This window comes from Colletotrichum navitas (genome assembly GCF_030913465.1).
Source record: "Colletotrichum navitas strain CBS 125086 chromosome Unknown LY79scaffold_49, whole genome shotgun sequence".
NCBI classification, from domain to species: Eukaryota; Fungi; Ascomycota; class Sordariomycetes; order Glomerellales; family Glomerellaceae; genus Colletotrichum; species Colletotrichum navitas.
This window is the reverse complement of record NW_026850595.1, coordinates 271,455-281,689: the sequence shown is the minus strand read 5'-3', so window position 1 is coordinate 281,689 and position 10,235 is coordinate 271,455. Positions and strand designations below refer to the sequence as shown.

Genomic DNA, 10,235 nt, shown 5'->3' with positions numbered 1-10,235 from the left:
GATTAAGATAATAGGTCTAAGGGGATAATTATAGTAAGGTTAAGTAGTATAGTTATAAGAATTATATAGTAGTTAATTTAAGGGATAAATTAATAGGAAAGCTACCTACTTATTAAAAAAAGGATTTATAGACCTAAGAAGGGATTAGAAGAGGACATAATTATTTTTATATATAGTTATTATTATTAGCCTTAATACTCTATATAGAAATATACTACTAGTTATTACTACACTTTTATTTATTTAGAGAAATTTACTCTTTTTATAATTACTCTGTTAATTTATACTTTTATTTTAGTATCTTTGTAGATTAGGTCTAAGAATTGCAAGACCTATTAATTAATCTATATATTATTATTATTAGACGTTGTTATAGTATAGGTGGTTTTCCTATGTTTTACTATTCCTCTTTTCCTTTGTTAGGTGGCCTAGATGCCCTGCCCTTTCTTAGTATATATAGTATAAGTATATAAACTTTATTTTAAGATAGTTTATAGTTTTCTTTATTTTATACTTCCTTGTTTACTCTTCTAGGGCTACTCCCTAATTTATAAAAGATTTAAAATAGAATACGCAAAATAGGGGGGAGCGTGAAATAGGGGGGGGCTGACTTAACAGGCAGACAGATTGCGGGTTAAACCTTAGCATCTCAGACTATCTCAAAGTACTGACCCACCTCCTCTTAAGTCACTTATGTCCCCACACCACCAACTTCTCTGTCCCTACACCACCAACTTTAAATCCTTAACTTCTAAGTTAACAAAAAGAGAAAAATAGAGCTTCTATAATAGTGTATACTATAGCCTAATTATCTTGAACTTAAAGGGAAGTCTCTAAGGGTAAATTCCTCTAAAAAGTTAATTTATACTACTATATTCTAGATGCACCTTAAGCTAATAGAGATATCTCTGTTTTCTTCTTTTTTCTCTGGGAAAAGGGTGAGCTGGTCTGTGCGTAGGTCTGTGCAGGATTAAGCGAGAGACTTCAAGAAGTACTTTGATGACTCAAGTGCTGCCCCGCAATGTGTCTGCCTGTTAACCGCTCCCCTTAAGAAATCTAGCAAAGAAACTAGCAAGGTCCTACCCCTAGCATTCGTTAGCACCAGCCAACTGGCGGTCTAATCGGGTCTTGGCTGCACGGGCCGTCGGATAAACCCGCATCGTAGGTTCCGTGGTGGATCCTGGCCAGGGTAGTGGTGTCTACTACTAGGCCAAGAGCTTCGGCAAGGCCGTTACACAGGTAGGACAACAATACAGACATAATCACTATCCCTTTAGTTGCGAAATGACCTCATTATCCTCCGTGAGGGGTAGGAGCAAATCAGGTCACAGTAATTAACGCCGAAAGCCAATAGTTTCAAGGTACTTCTATTCATATAGCGTTTTGCCTATGCCAAAGATACTAACAATCTCCACCTGTACATAAAGGCACATTATAATCTAGGCTTATTAGGCTGGATTATTACGTTATTACACTGCTCTTCTAGCTAGACCTCTACGTAAATAGTACTAGAAATAGAGGTATCTAAGTGAAAGGTTATTATAGTTTTAGTAATAATTTTAATAATAATGTTAGTGATAATTTTGATTTTAGTAGTAGTTGCTAATAAAGTAGTATTCTAAAATAATATATTATTATGTATGTCTAAAAGTGAGTGGTAGAAGTGGGAGTGGGTCCGCCTAGGGGTTAGTGAGGTCAGTTTGTAACTAAAGGAATAGCGTTTTGCCTATACTAAAGGTACCAGCAATCTTGACCTTTGCATAAAGATACATTATAGTCTTAGTCAGTAGCCCTACTAGGTCCTTTGCTAGGCTAAACTATTACCTTATTACACTACTCTAGGATATACGTATCTAAGTAGGCAACAGCAAGGTCCTCTAGCAGGACCTCTACGTAAATAGTACTATAAATAGAGGCAGTAGAGGTATCTGAATCAGAAGACATTGTGGCGTTAATAATAATGCAGGTGATAATGTTGAATTTAGTGGTAGTTGCTAACAAAATAACATTGTACTGTCATGTATGTCCAAAAGTGAGAGGTAAAAGTGGGGGTAGATCTACCTAGAGGATAATAAGGTTATTTTGCAACTTAAGGGATAACTTCTTACAGAGCTAACTATAAAGCTGCATGTGTTTAGAACGCATAGTGTTCTATAATACTAGAGGATGCGTTAAATTATACACTACTATAGGTTAATGTAGTTTTAATTAGTAGAAAAACAGATCCCTAATAAACAATGTACTTAACTTTGTAAATTATATACAGTAAAAAGCTAAAGTGTAAAGTTACTATATATATATATATATTATAATACTTTATATTTTCTAGTATATATTACACTTAAGCAATAGCTAAAAGCTATATAAGAAGGGCCTAGCATAGAACTTAACTAAATCTTTCTGTATCCAACTTCTATCATTTACCATTACTACATTTACCAACCCCACCTTCGCATTTCTTATAAACTTGTTTTGCTATTTGCCAACCATGAAGACTTTCGCTATTCTCGCTCTCGCCGCGGCTTATCTCCCAGCAACGCTTGGTCTATGCACTCTTCAACTTAAATTTCTCGAGGACGGCAAGTGGCATTCTGTCACCAAAACCGCTTATCCCGGCGACACCCTATACATTATGGGTCACAGTACTAAAATTGGACCTCTATGTGCACCTGCGAAGACTACGTGGACAGACGCAAAAATTGTTTCTTGGTCTGGGTAAACTGTTAGACAGTGTCTAAAAAACCCCCAAAAAAAGGTATTAACCTCATCTTACATGGTCAAAGCCTAGTAAAGCTAAGGGTTCTTTATAGGACAAACAGGACTGTTATATGACGTGATAATAAGAAAGGACCAATAGACAAGAAGTGCTCCAGGCAAAGGACCAACAGACGGCTGTTGCTCTATGGCACACCGACAGGAACAGGACTTGTATATAGGATGGACTTGGACGCACTCACGGACAGGCTTCCATAGCTCTTCAGCAATTAAGTTGTGGCGTAGCCTCGCTATCTCTCAGCCCTGACCTTAGCACTTGTGTACATTCAGGCAACATGAGCACCACTGTTGAAAATGAACATCTGTATGAACATGATTTCCGAAGTTATAGGCGTTTTCTTTTAAACTGATTAAAGCCACGTAGCTCACAGATCCGCCGACGTAAGCCTTTCAATGGCCCTAGTCCTGCCCACTACATGCGTCGAAATCCTGGACACGACGGAGGCATTCAAAGAGGATGACGGCGAGTACAAGTTCGCTGGCACCCTTATTGTCTATAGGGACAGCAAGGATATCTACCATGGAGTCAGCAAGGACCGTGGCCTAGTAGCATCTGAACTTAGCATCAGCCAGCTTACCAACAAGATTCAGATTCCTGCTACCGCTTACAGTCCTACCTTTCCGCCAACTTACACACAAGCGCCTGACCCGCTGCCACCTAATACATACGTCAAAAAGCCTAGTTTCCTCTCTTACGATCGCATTCACCAAGGCACTTTGCCAAACAATATTGCAGATAATGTTCTTGCTAAGATTCAAACCTATAAGCTTTTAGAACAAAACCTACACCCTAACATCACAAGATACCTTAGTTACTAGGTCTCAGACAGCAGAATTATAGGCATCTGCTTTTAAAGATACAAAAAGACACTAATAGAGGCATTTAATTCACAGAGCCTTATAAAGAGGAAGTTTATAATAACTCACTAAGACCTTAGTAACTATAGTCAATAACTAGATACTATTAAGGCTAGTATAAGGCATCTCTGTTCACTTAGACTTGTCCACAATGACCTCAATCCAAGCAATATTATAATCAGTAGGAACACATAGGTCATTATTAATTTTAGGTTGTGCTGTCACATTAGAGTAAGTTTAGATAGTGTTGGCTGTATATATAAATAGTATAACAAAACAGTGTAGACTTCTCTTCCTTAGAATGACCTAGATGCGCTACGTAAGATCTGTACCTGGCTAGATGGAGCTCCAATAGACATCCAATTTAAAGAGTAGTATCCAATAGAATATTAGACAAAGATAATTCTGTTATAAATAGTCTCAAAAATACTAGTGATCTAATTTTTTAACTACGTGTAGGCCTTTAGGCTTATTTTGCTACTACCTCTGCTATCTAACCCCCTAAAGACCTAGACCCTAAGGTTATAGTGAACTATAGTCAAGGATAGGTTTAATTATTACTCAAAGGTAGCAAGTGTATAAACAAAGCCTTACTATTACTTTAGCTTAACGTATAACCCAGAGTTGACGCAGTCAGTCTACCTATAGTCACTCATTTTAACACGTCGCCCGCTCTGCTCAGTCTTAAACAGACAAGAGTTAACAAACTCGTCAGCAGTTTCTTTAGTTTGCATTGTGCCCAAAAGTGTTGTCTAGGGTAAGTTGGCGTCAGTTGAAAATCGATAGGATGATTGGCTTGGCAATGAGAGTAATTGCATGCTCATCAACCGAACTAACCAAGGCTTTCACATTGATCAAAGAAATTCTATATAAACATGTCCTGCCCCCAGGGTCGACAAAACGGTTTCTGGTATCATCAGCATCTTTTTCAGCTGCCATCACACCTCCTCTCCTGTTTCCGGAAACCATTTTCACTCCCTTCGTCAGACCTTTCGCCAACTTCGAAAGACCATCATTCAGCATGCTTTCCGCCACCGTCATCAAGGCAATCTTGGCCTTTGCCCCTGTGCTGGCTCTCGGAAGCCCGGTATCCGCTGCCAGCAGTGCAGAAGTCGAAGTTCGAGACGACAACAGTGCAGCAGTCGAAGTAGGAGACGACAAAAGTGCCGCTCGATCGTTCCAGGAGAGCTGCCGCTCATGCCAAATCATCTCCGGTTCTTTGTTGTCCTGCGAATGTAAAAACACCATTGGGCAATGGGTTCTTTCTGACATTGAACTGAACAATTATTTCGCAAACGACGGATTCTGGCTCCAGTGGGCTCGAGAGTGCGTCTCTACTGCACCAAATGGTCCTCTCTCATAGCTAACGCGGATAACTTAGTGGGTACGCATTCCGAACCTGTAATAATGCCCATATCGTTGACGGCTTCAGCGTGCGAGCCGAATGCGAATCTGCTGATGGTGTCTGGTGCCAGAACCAAAGGAGCCTGAGTATGTACATACTAAGCCTTATAAAAGTCTTGCTAAGAGTAATGTGTGCCTATAGATGAGAACATCCACAACAACAATGGATACATGGTTTGCTAGATATGTCCAGCCAGACGCAACAGGGCTAGGATTTCCACGGCCATAGTGGGCACTGTTGCACAACAGAATCCAACCTAACTCTCTACAACTTCTCTTCTGGGCAAAAACTAATAGCACCCTGGCCAAAGGAGGCTTCTGTCGGTTTGTTATAGTTGACCTGAGTCTGTCATTTTTGCTTCCATTTTCTTCTTCTGAGTAGGGCACTAGCTTAGGCTTATTCTTGCTGCTTCGTGGCACGAAGTGATTAAATATAAGGTGTTTCGTACCATATGGTGAACTTTTAGTGTTTTAATTAACAGCCAGGGGCCTACGGCATTGTATTGTGTGTGTGTGTGTGTGTGTGTGTGTGTGTATAGCTTCTGCTAATGGCGACTTACAATCCAGCGGCTGGCCGGCCAGCCTGCCAATTCACTAGCAAACAACAACTCCCTCCGTTAGGCAACTTCAAACAGTCAATAGGCACTTTTATTCACGTGACGTTTAAACCCCCATATAGTTCTTTAGCAAGTCAGAATCCTCTTTGCTGCAAGATGTTAGAGAGAACGTAGAACTGGCTAATGAGAGGCCGAGATCGCCAACGAAAAGCTGAGCCACGTACCTGCGCCCCCCTGTTCCCCTTGGCCTCTTTCTACTGGCTATGCATGCGCGACTTCGTGTAGCCTGCAGGAAAGCCTGAAAGCCTGCAGGACCTTTGGTGGCTATGCAGTCCCTTGTACTGACCATAAGGCTGCCCCCTCTCGCACATTTCAATCCCAGTCTGACTTTGACGCTACAAATTTGTTTCTTGAGACTGATCATCTTGCGATTCTCCCCGCGCAACCCGACTTGTACACGACCCAAACCAAGCACGAAAGGCGCCCCAGAAGCGCCGAGGGACGAAGCAAACAAACACCACGATGGCGGAGGTATTCGGCGTTGTCGTGAGCGCGCTGACGGTGGCCGAGATGGCGGGCAAGTTCGGCGGCAGCATCATCAAGCTGAAGAAGCTGTGGGACGAAGTCCAGGACGTGCCCAACGAGATCTCTCAGCTCGTCCGGCAGCTGGAAGTTGTCAGACCCGTGCTCGCCGAGATGGAGTCCGAGTTCACGCAGCAGACGCACAAGGTGTACCACAACAGCGCGGCGAACCTCAGCATGGAGTACTGCCAGCAGGCCGTGGCGGAGCTCGACGCGTTGGCCGAAGATTTGCGGTCGCGGATCGAAGCGGCGAAGAGGTCTAGGAGAAATATCACGAAGCTGAAGGTCACCTTCAAGAAGGAGCAGATTCGCGGCTATCAAGAGAAGATACAATTTGCTTTGCAGCTTCTGTCCCTCTCGCAGCAGACTTACACAATGTACGTATGCTTTCTGTGCTGAAAGCGATTTGGGCGCTTTATTAACGCAGCATGTATAGTTCTGTGGTCAAATCTCGATTCCTGACATTCCCGGATCCAGCCCCCCAAGCAGATTCAGCTCAAACAAGAACACTACAACAGCTTGTTCAGCCCCAAAGCGCCTCTGAAAACAGGCTGGCCAGACGAAATATGTATCAAAGTACTCGCCATGAGCTCACAGCGCCCGCGATGCCGTTGCAAAAAGCCTCCTTCTTCGGCGGGTTTGTCTACCGCACGGTCTCTGATCCCAATCATCCCGATATCCAAGGTAAGCCTAGTTTGAAAATCCCACTTCGAAAAGCGTCTACTGACGTGAAAAAAAGTCCGCCAGGCACGCGTCCAGCTTCCGAGGTGGGTATCAGAGACATTCTGGGATTTTCAGGCCTACAGAGCGTGCACGGGATGGAAAGTTTCGCTCAAGCCCTGGACAGTGAGACCCAGAAGCGACCCGATTTTCAATTATATCGTCGAAGGCTCTCTGGATGATGTTATGAAAGCCTTGAAGAGTAACAGAGCTTCTCTACAGGATGTTGATGAGTATGGATCGACATTGTTGCACGTACGTACTTTAACAATCAAACCCCTTGAATCAGGAATCAGCTGACTGTTGTGAACAGCATGCCATATTTTATTCTCAATGCGATATCACCAAAGCTTTAATCGAGATGGGGTTGAGCCTGGATATTGTGGAGAATCAAAATATGACCCCGTTGAACTACTTGGGGTCGAAGATACTACATATTAACGACGAAGTACCTTCATCCAGGTTGGTTCAATTTTTACTGGATACCGGCGAACTCGATGGTGATATCGAGCGCTTCTTCATGCCTGAAAAAGTTGGACTATCATGTAACTTTCCAGCGCTTATGTGGCGTATACCTGGAGTCCTCGACATGGTGATAAAAAGATCGATAGGGTTGGATTCATACTATCGACTTCCCCTCGACGCACGTTTTCAACGATTGATGTGGCATTATGTCGCCCCCGAAGTCCTGCTCAACGATATACAAAAAAGCGGTAACCTTGAACCTGCAGATTTTCGACCGGTTCTTGATTTTTCCCCTGAGAGCTCCATCTACGGCTTCGTATGGACATATTTCCGTGAACTGATTCGTGACGGCATCCATTACTATTACCCAAACAAAATGAGTGGGAAAGTATACAACAAGTTCCACCACTGGCGGGAACTTGCACGATGGGTTTTCGGGGGGTTGTCAGCGAGGGACCTTAACCAAATGAAAAAGAGACCACCTTGGCCCATGCGAGTTTTTGGTGGGTTGGTCGAATTGCAATACTATTTATTATGGGTTACACATGGAATCGGCCGCTCAGAGCCACGCTTTGCTCAAAAAGCATTTCTGATATGGCTCGAGGACATGCAGGCCGCTGGAGTAGACCTAGCCGAATACGGCAGGCAGGAGCTCGAGATCTATCTCACTCATGGCTCGTTACAAAGTCCACGATGGCTTCATGAAAACATGTCACGCGATATTGGGCAACTTGGCGCTTCGGGGTGGAAGCTCGTAGGGTTTACATATGGGCCTGAGCCTGAAGATTGGAAATTCACATGGGACCTTGACGCGTGGGAGTACGCTGGAGACTTTTGGGAGCAAGTTGAGAACCCACCTTTGCGTATACCGGGTGGATGGGTCGACGATGAGAGCTGGTAGGGCACGGCGAGCAGCTCGCAGGCGCTTTTGTTACGAAACAGAAGAGAACACAATTGGGTCAAGGCAAGTTATTGGCAACATGTCGAGACTAGCAGTATGGGTAGGCCTTTTCAGTTCAATTTCTACGTTATGGCGTGAAGCATATTTCCATGTTGCGCTTGCTTTACAAATTCAATATGGCCAAAAGAGGGAGAGCTTTCTCGCCGGACGAGGCTCGAACCACGGAGAAGGGGGTACATGGGATGTTTCGATGACGAAGACGACATATGCCTCCGAAGACGGGCCTCTAAAGACGGGCCTCTGAGAAAAGGGTAAACGGTTGAATATTGAAGCAGAGCTGGGTGAACGAAATAACGGAAATCAAGGGTAGGAATGGAGACAAAAACACAGCGGAGGGACGGCATTCGTAAGCCGGCTTCTTGTTGAGGAGGTCATGGCGAGTTGGCAGGCAACGATTACGTCGTATTCATTCTAGAGTCGGCGACTAAGTATGATAAACTAGTCATAATACGCCACAACGAAGATGTCGTTGACGACGGCGGTAAGGCTCGTCAGGCTTTTCCGTCTGTTGTTGATCTCAAGCTCTTTTCCAAGCAAAACCAGACCAAACCTTTTTCTCGATTGCAGAACACGTGTTACCGTCAGGTCAGCGCATGACCTCTCGACGTTCCCCCGGTCAGGATCGAGATGAGCGCCGGTGATCATCCGCATGCCAAGACGGCCGGATTCCCCCACGAGAAGCCCCTCCCGATCGCCACGCCACTAAACGCGGACTAATGGCGTCCCCTCCCCCCCCTCTTCCTTCTCTCCCACCTCCCCAGTCATGCTGCAGAGGTGTCCCGTCCCGCACGCTGCGTTCCAGTTCCAACCATGTCGTCCGTCTGTCTTGGTTATCGTGTCTTCGTGTGCCCGTAGTACCTGCATGCTTCCGATTGATGACGGCGCCAGAATGCGCCCGTCACGCTGATCTCAAAGCTCGTAATCCCAACGCCACCCAGTCCTTTCGAACACCAAAACACCTCGCCAGGAGAAGAAAGCAGTCTCCGATTCGTTCAGTCGTTCCATTTGCCATTTCTGTCGTGGGGGGGGAGGGACCTCATGTCCTCGCTCTCTTCTTCGACCTCCCCTCTCCGTCTGCCCTGCCGCCGCTGCCTCTCTTGCTCGAGCTTTGCGCTATTGACGCCGACGTTGACGCCGAAGCCGATGCCGCCTGTTGGTACTGTTGTTGATATTGCTGGTCTCCAAAGTCCATGCCCGCGACGCCCTCGTCCTCGCCGGCGCAGGCGTCGCACTCCTGGTCGAAGGCGTGCGTCTCGACGTCGACGCCGCGGCGGCACGAGCCGAAGCTGTCGACGTTCTTGGCCTCGAGACACGACAGCTCCTGCGAGAGGTCGGCCCAGGTGAGGGACTCGTTGCAGCGGGTGCAGGTGCCCGCGAAGAGCACGAGGCGACACATGGTTTGACGTTTGAGCGACCGACGGGGCTGGTTTGGGCTTGGAGGGAATAGCAGCACCGATAAGTCGGCGGGGGGGGCCTCGAAACTTGCAAAAAGGAAAAGGATGGACAGATTGATACCGGTATGTGTGTTGATTAGTGTGTGTAGGTAGGTGAATGGCGGATGGGTGAGACGAGTCTAGGGTTTTGGAGGTTCCGGGACCGTTTGTCGGGAGGTAGGTTTTTTTTCCCTTTTTTTTTTTCTCTTTTTTTTCTTTTTCTTTTCTTTTTTCTCTCCGCGTCAATTGTAACCTCGCCCTGGAAAAGAAGTGGGAGAGGAAAAAGAGAAAGAGTTCGCAACGGTCAAAGAGTGAGGAATGTGTGATGGGAGAAAGAAAGAGAAGACTAAGAAGCCTCGAAGGATGAGGCAGCGGTAGCCGACACAAAGCTTTAGAAGTGATCGACACAAGGGGCTCTAGCACAACTCGGGAGCTCAATCGACCGCCAAGGGGATGAAAAAAACAAGCGACTAACAAAAC

General features: G+C 45.3%; 6 protein-coding genes across 6 annotated transcripts; 5 read left to right on the top strand and 1 right to left on the bottom strand.

Moving 5' to 3' along the window:
* Positions 1–2,397: 2,397 nt before the first annotated feature.
* LY79DRAFT_560064 (uncharacterized protein) lies at positions 2,398–2,996 on the top strand. Its single transcript, XM_060558303.1, has 2 exons — positions 2,398–2,755; positions 2,811–2,996. The coding sequence occupies exon 1, from the start codon at positions 2,489–2,491 to the stop codon at positions 2,717–2,719; it is 231 nt and encodes a 76-aa protein (XP_060412054.1). The 5' UTR covers positions 2,398–2,488; the 3' UTR covers positions 2,720–2,755; positions 2,811–2,996.
* A 172-nt stretch (positions 2,997–3,168) lies between these two features.
* Positions 3,169–3,594, top strand: LY79DRAFT_519635 (uncharacterized protein; the record flags this gene model as incomplete). Its single annotated transcript, XM_060555160.1, has 1 exon — positions 3,169–3,594. One exon carries the CDS (start codon positions 3,169–3,171, stop codon positions 3,592–3,594), a length of 426 nt encoding a protein of 141 aa, XP_060412053.1.
* Positions 3,595–4,654: 1,060 nt separating this feature from the next.
* Positions 4,655–4,996, top strand: LY79DRAFT_691053 (uncharacterized protein; the record flags this gene model as incomplete). Its single annotated transcript, XM_060564739.1, has 1 exon — positions 4,655–4,996. One exon carries the CDS (start codon positions 4,655–4,657, stop codon positions 4,994–4,996), a length of 342 nt encoding a protein of 113 aa, XP_060412052.1.
* A 1,120-nt stretch (positions 4,997–6,116) lies between these two features.
* Positions 6,117–7,196, top strand: LY79DRAFT_591847 (uncharacterized protein; the record flags this gene model as incomplete). The annotated part of the gene is made up of 4 exons (XM_060561338.1): positions 6,117–6,140; positions 6,198–6,553; positions 6,613–6,661; positions 6,924–7,196. 4 exons carry the CDS (start codon positions 6,117–6,119, stop codon positions 7,194–7,196), a joined length of 702 nt encoding a protein of 233 aa, XP_060412051.1.
* Positions 7,167–8,323, top strand: LY79DRAFT_281813 (uncharacterized protein). Its single transcript, XM_060552120.1, has one exon. The coding sequence runs from the start codon at positions 7,258–7,260 to the stop codon at positions 8,260–8,262; it is 1,005 nt and encodes a 334-aa protein (XP_060412050.1). The 5' UTR covers positions 7,167–7,257; the 3' UTR covers positions 8,263–8,323.
* A 1,035-nt stretch (positions 8,324–9,358) lies between these two features.
* On the bottom strand, positions 9,359–9,718 carry LY79DRAFT_671423 (uncharacterized protein; the record flags this gene model as incomplete). The annotated part of the gene is made up of 1 exon (XM_060563909.1): positions 9,359–9,718. The coding sequence occupies one exon, from the start codon at positions 9,716–9,718 to the stop codon at positions 9,359–9,361; it is 360 nt and encodes a 119-aa protein (XP_060412049.1).
* Positions 9,719–10,235: the final 517 nt, after the last annotated feature.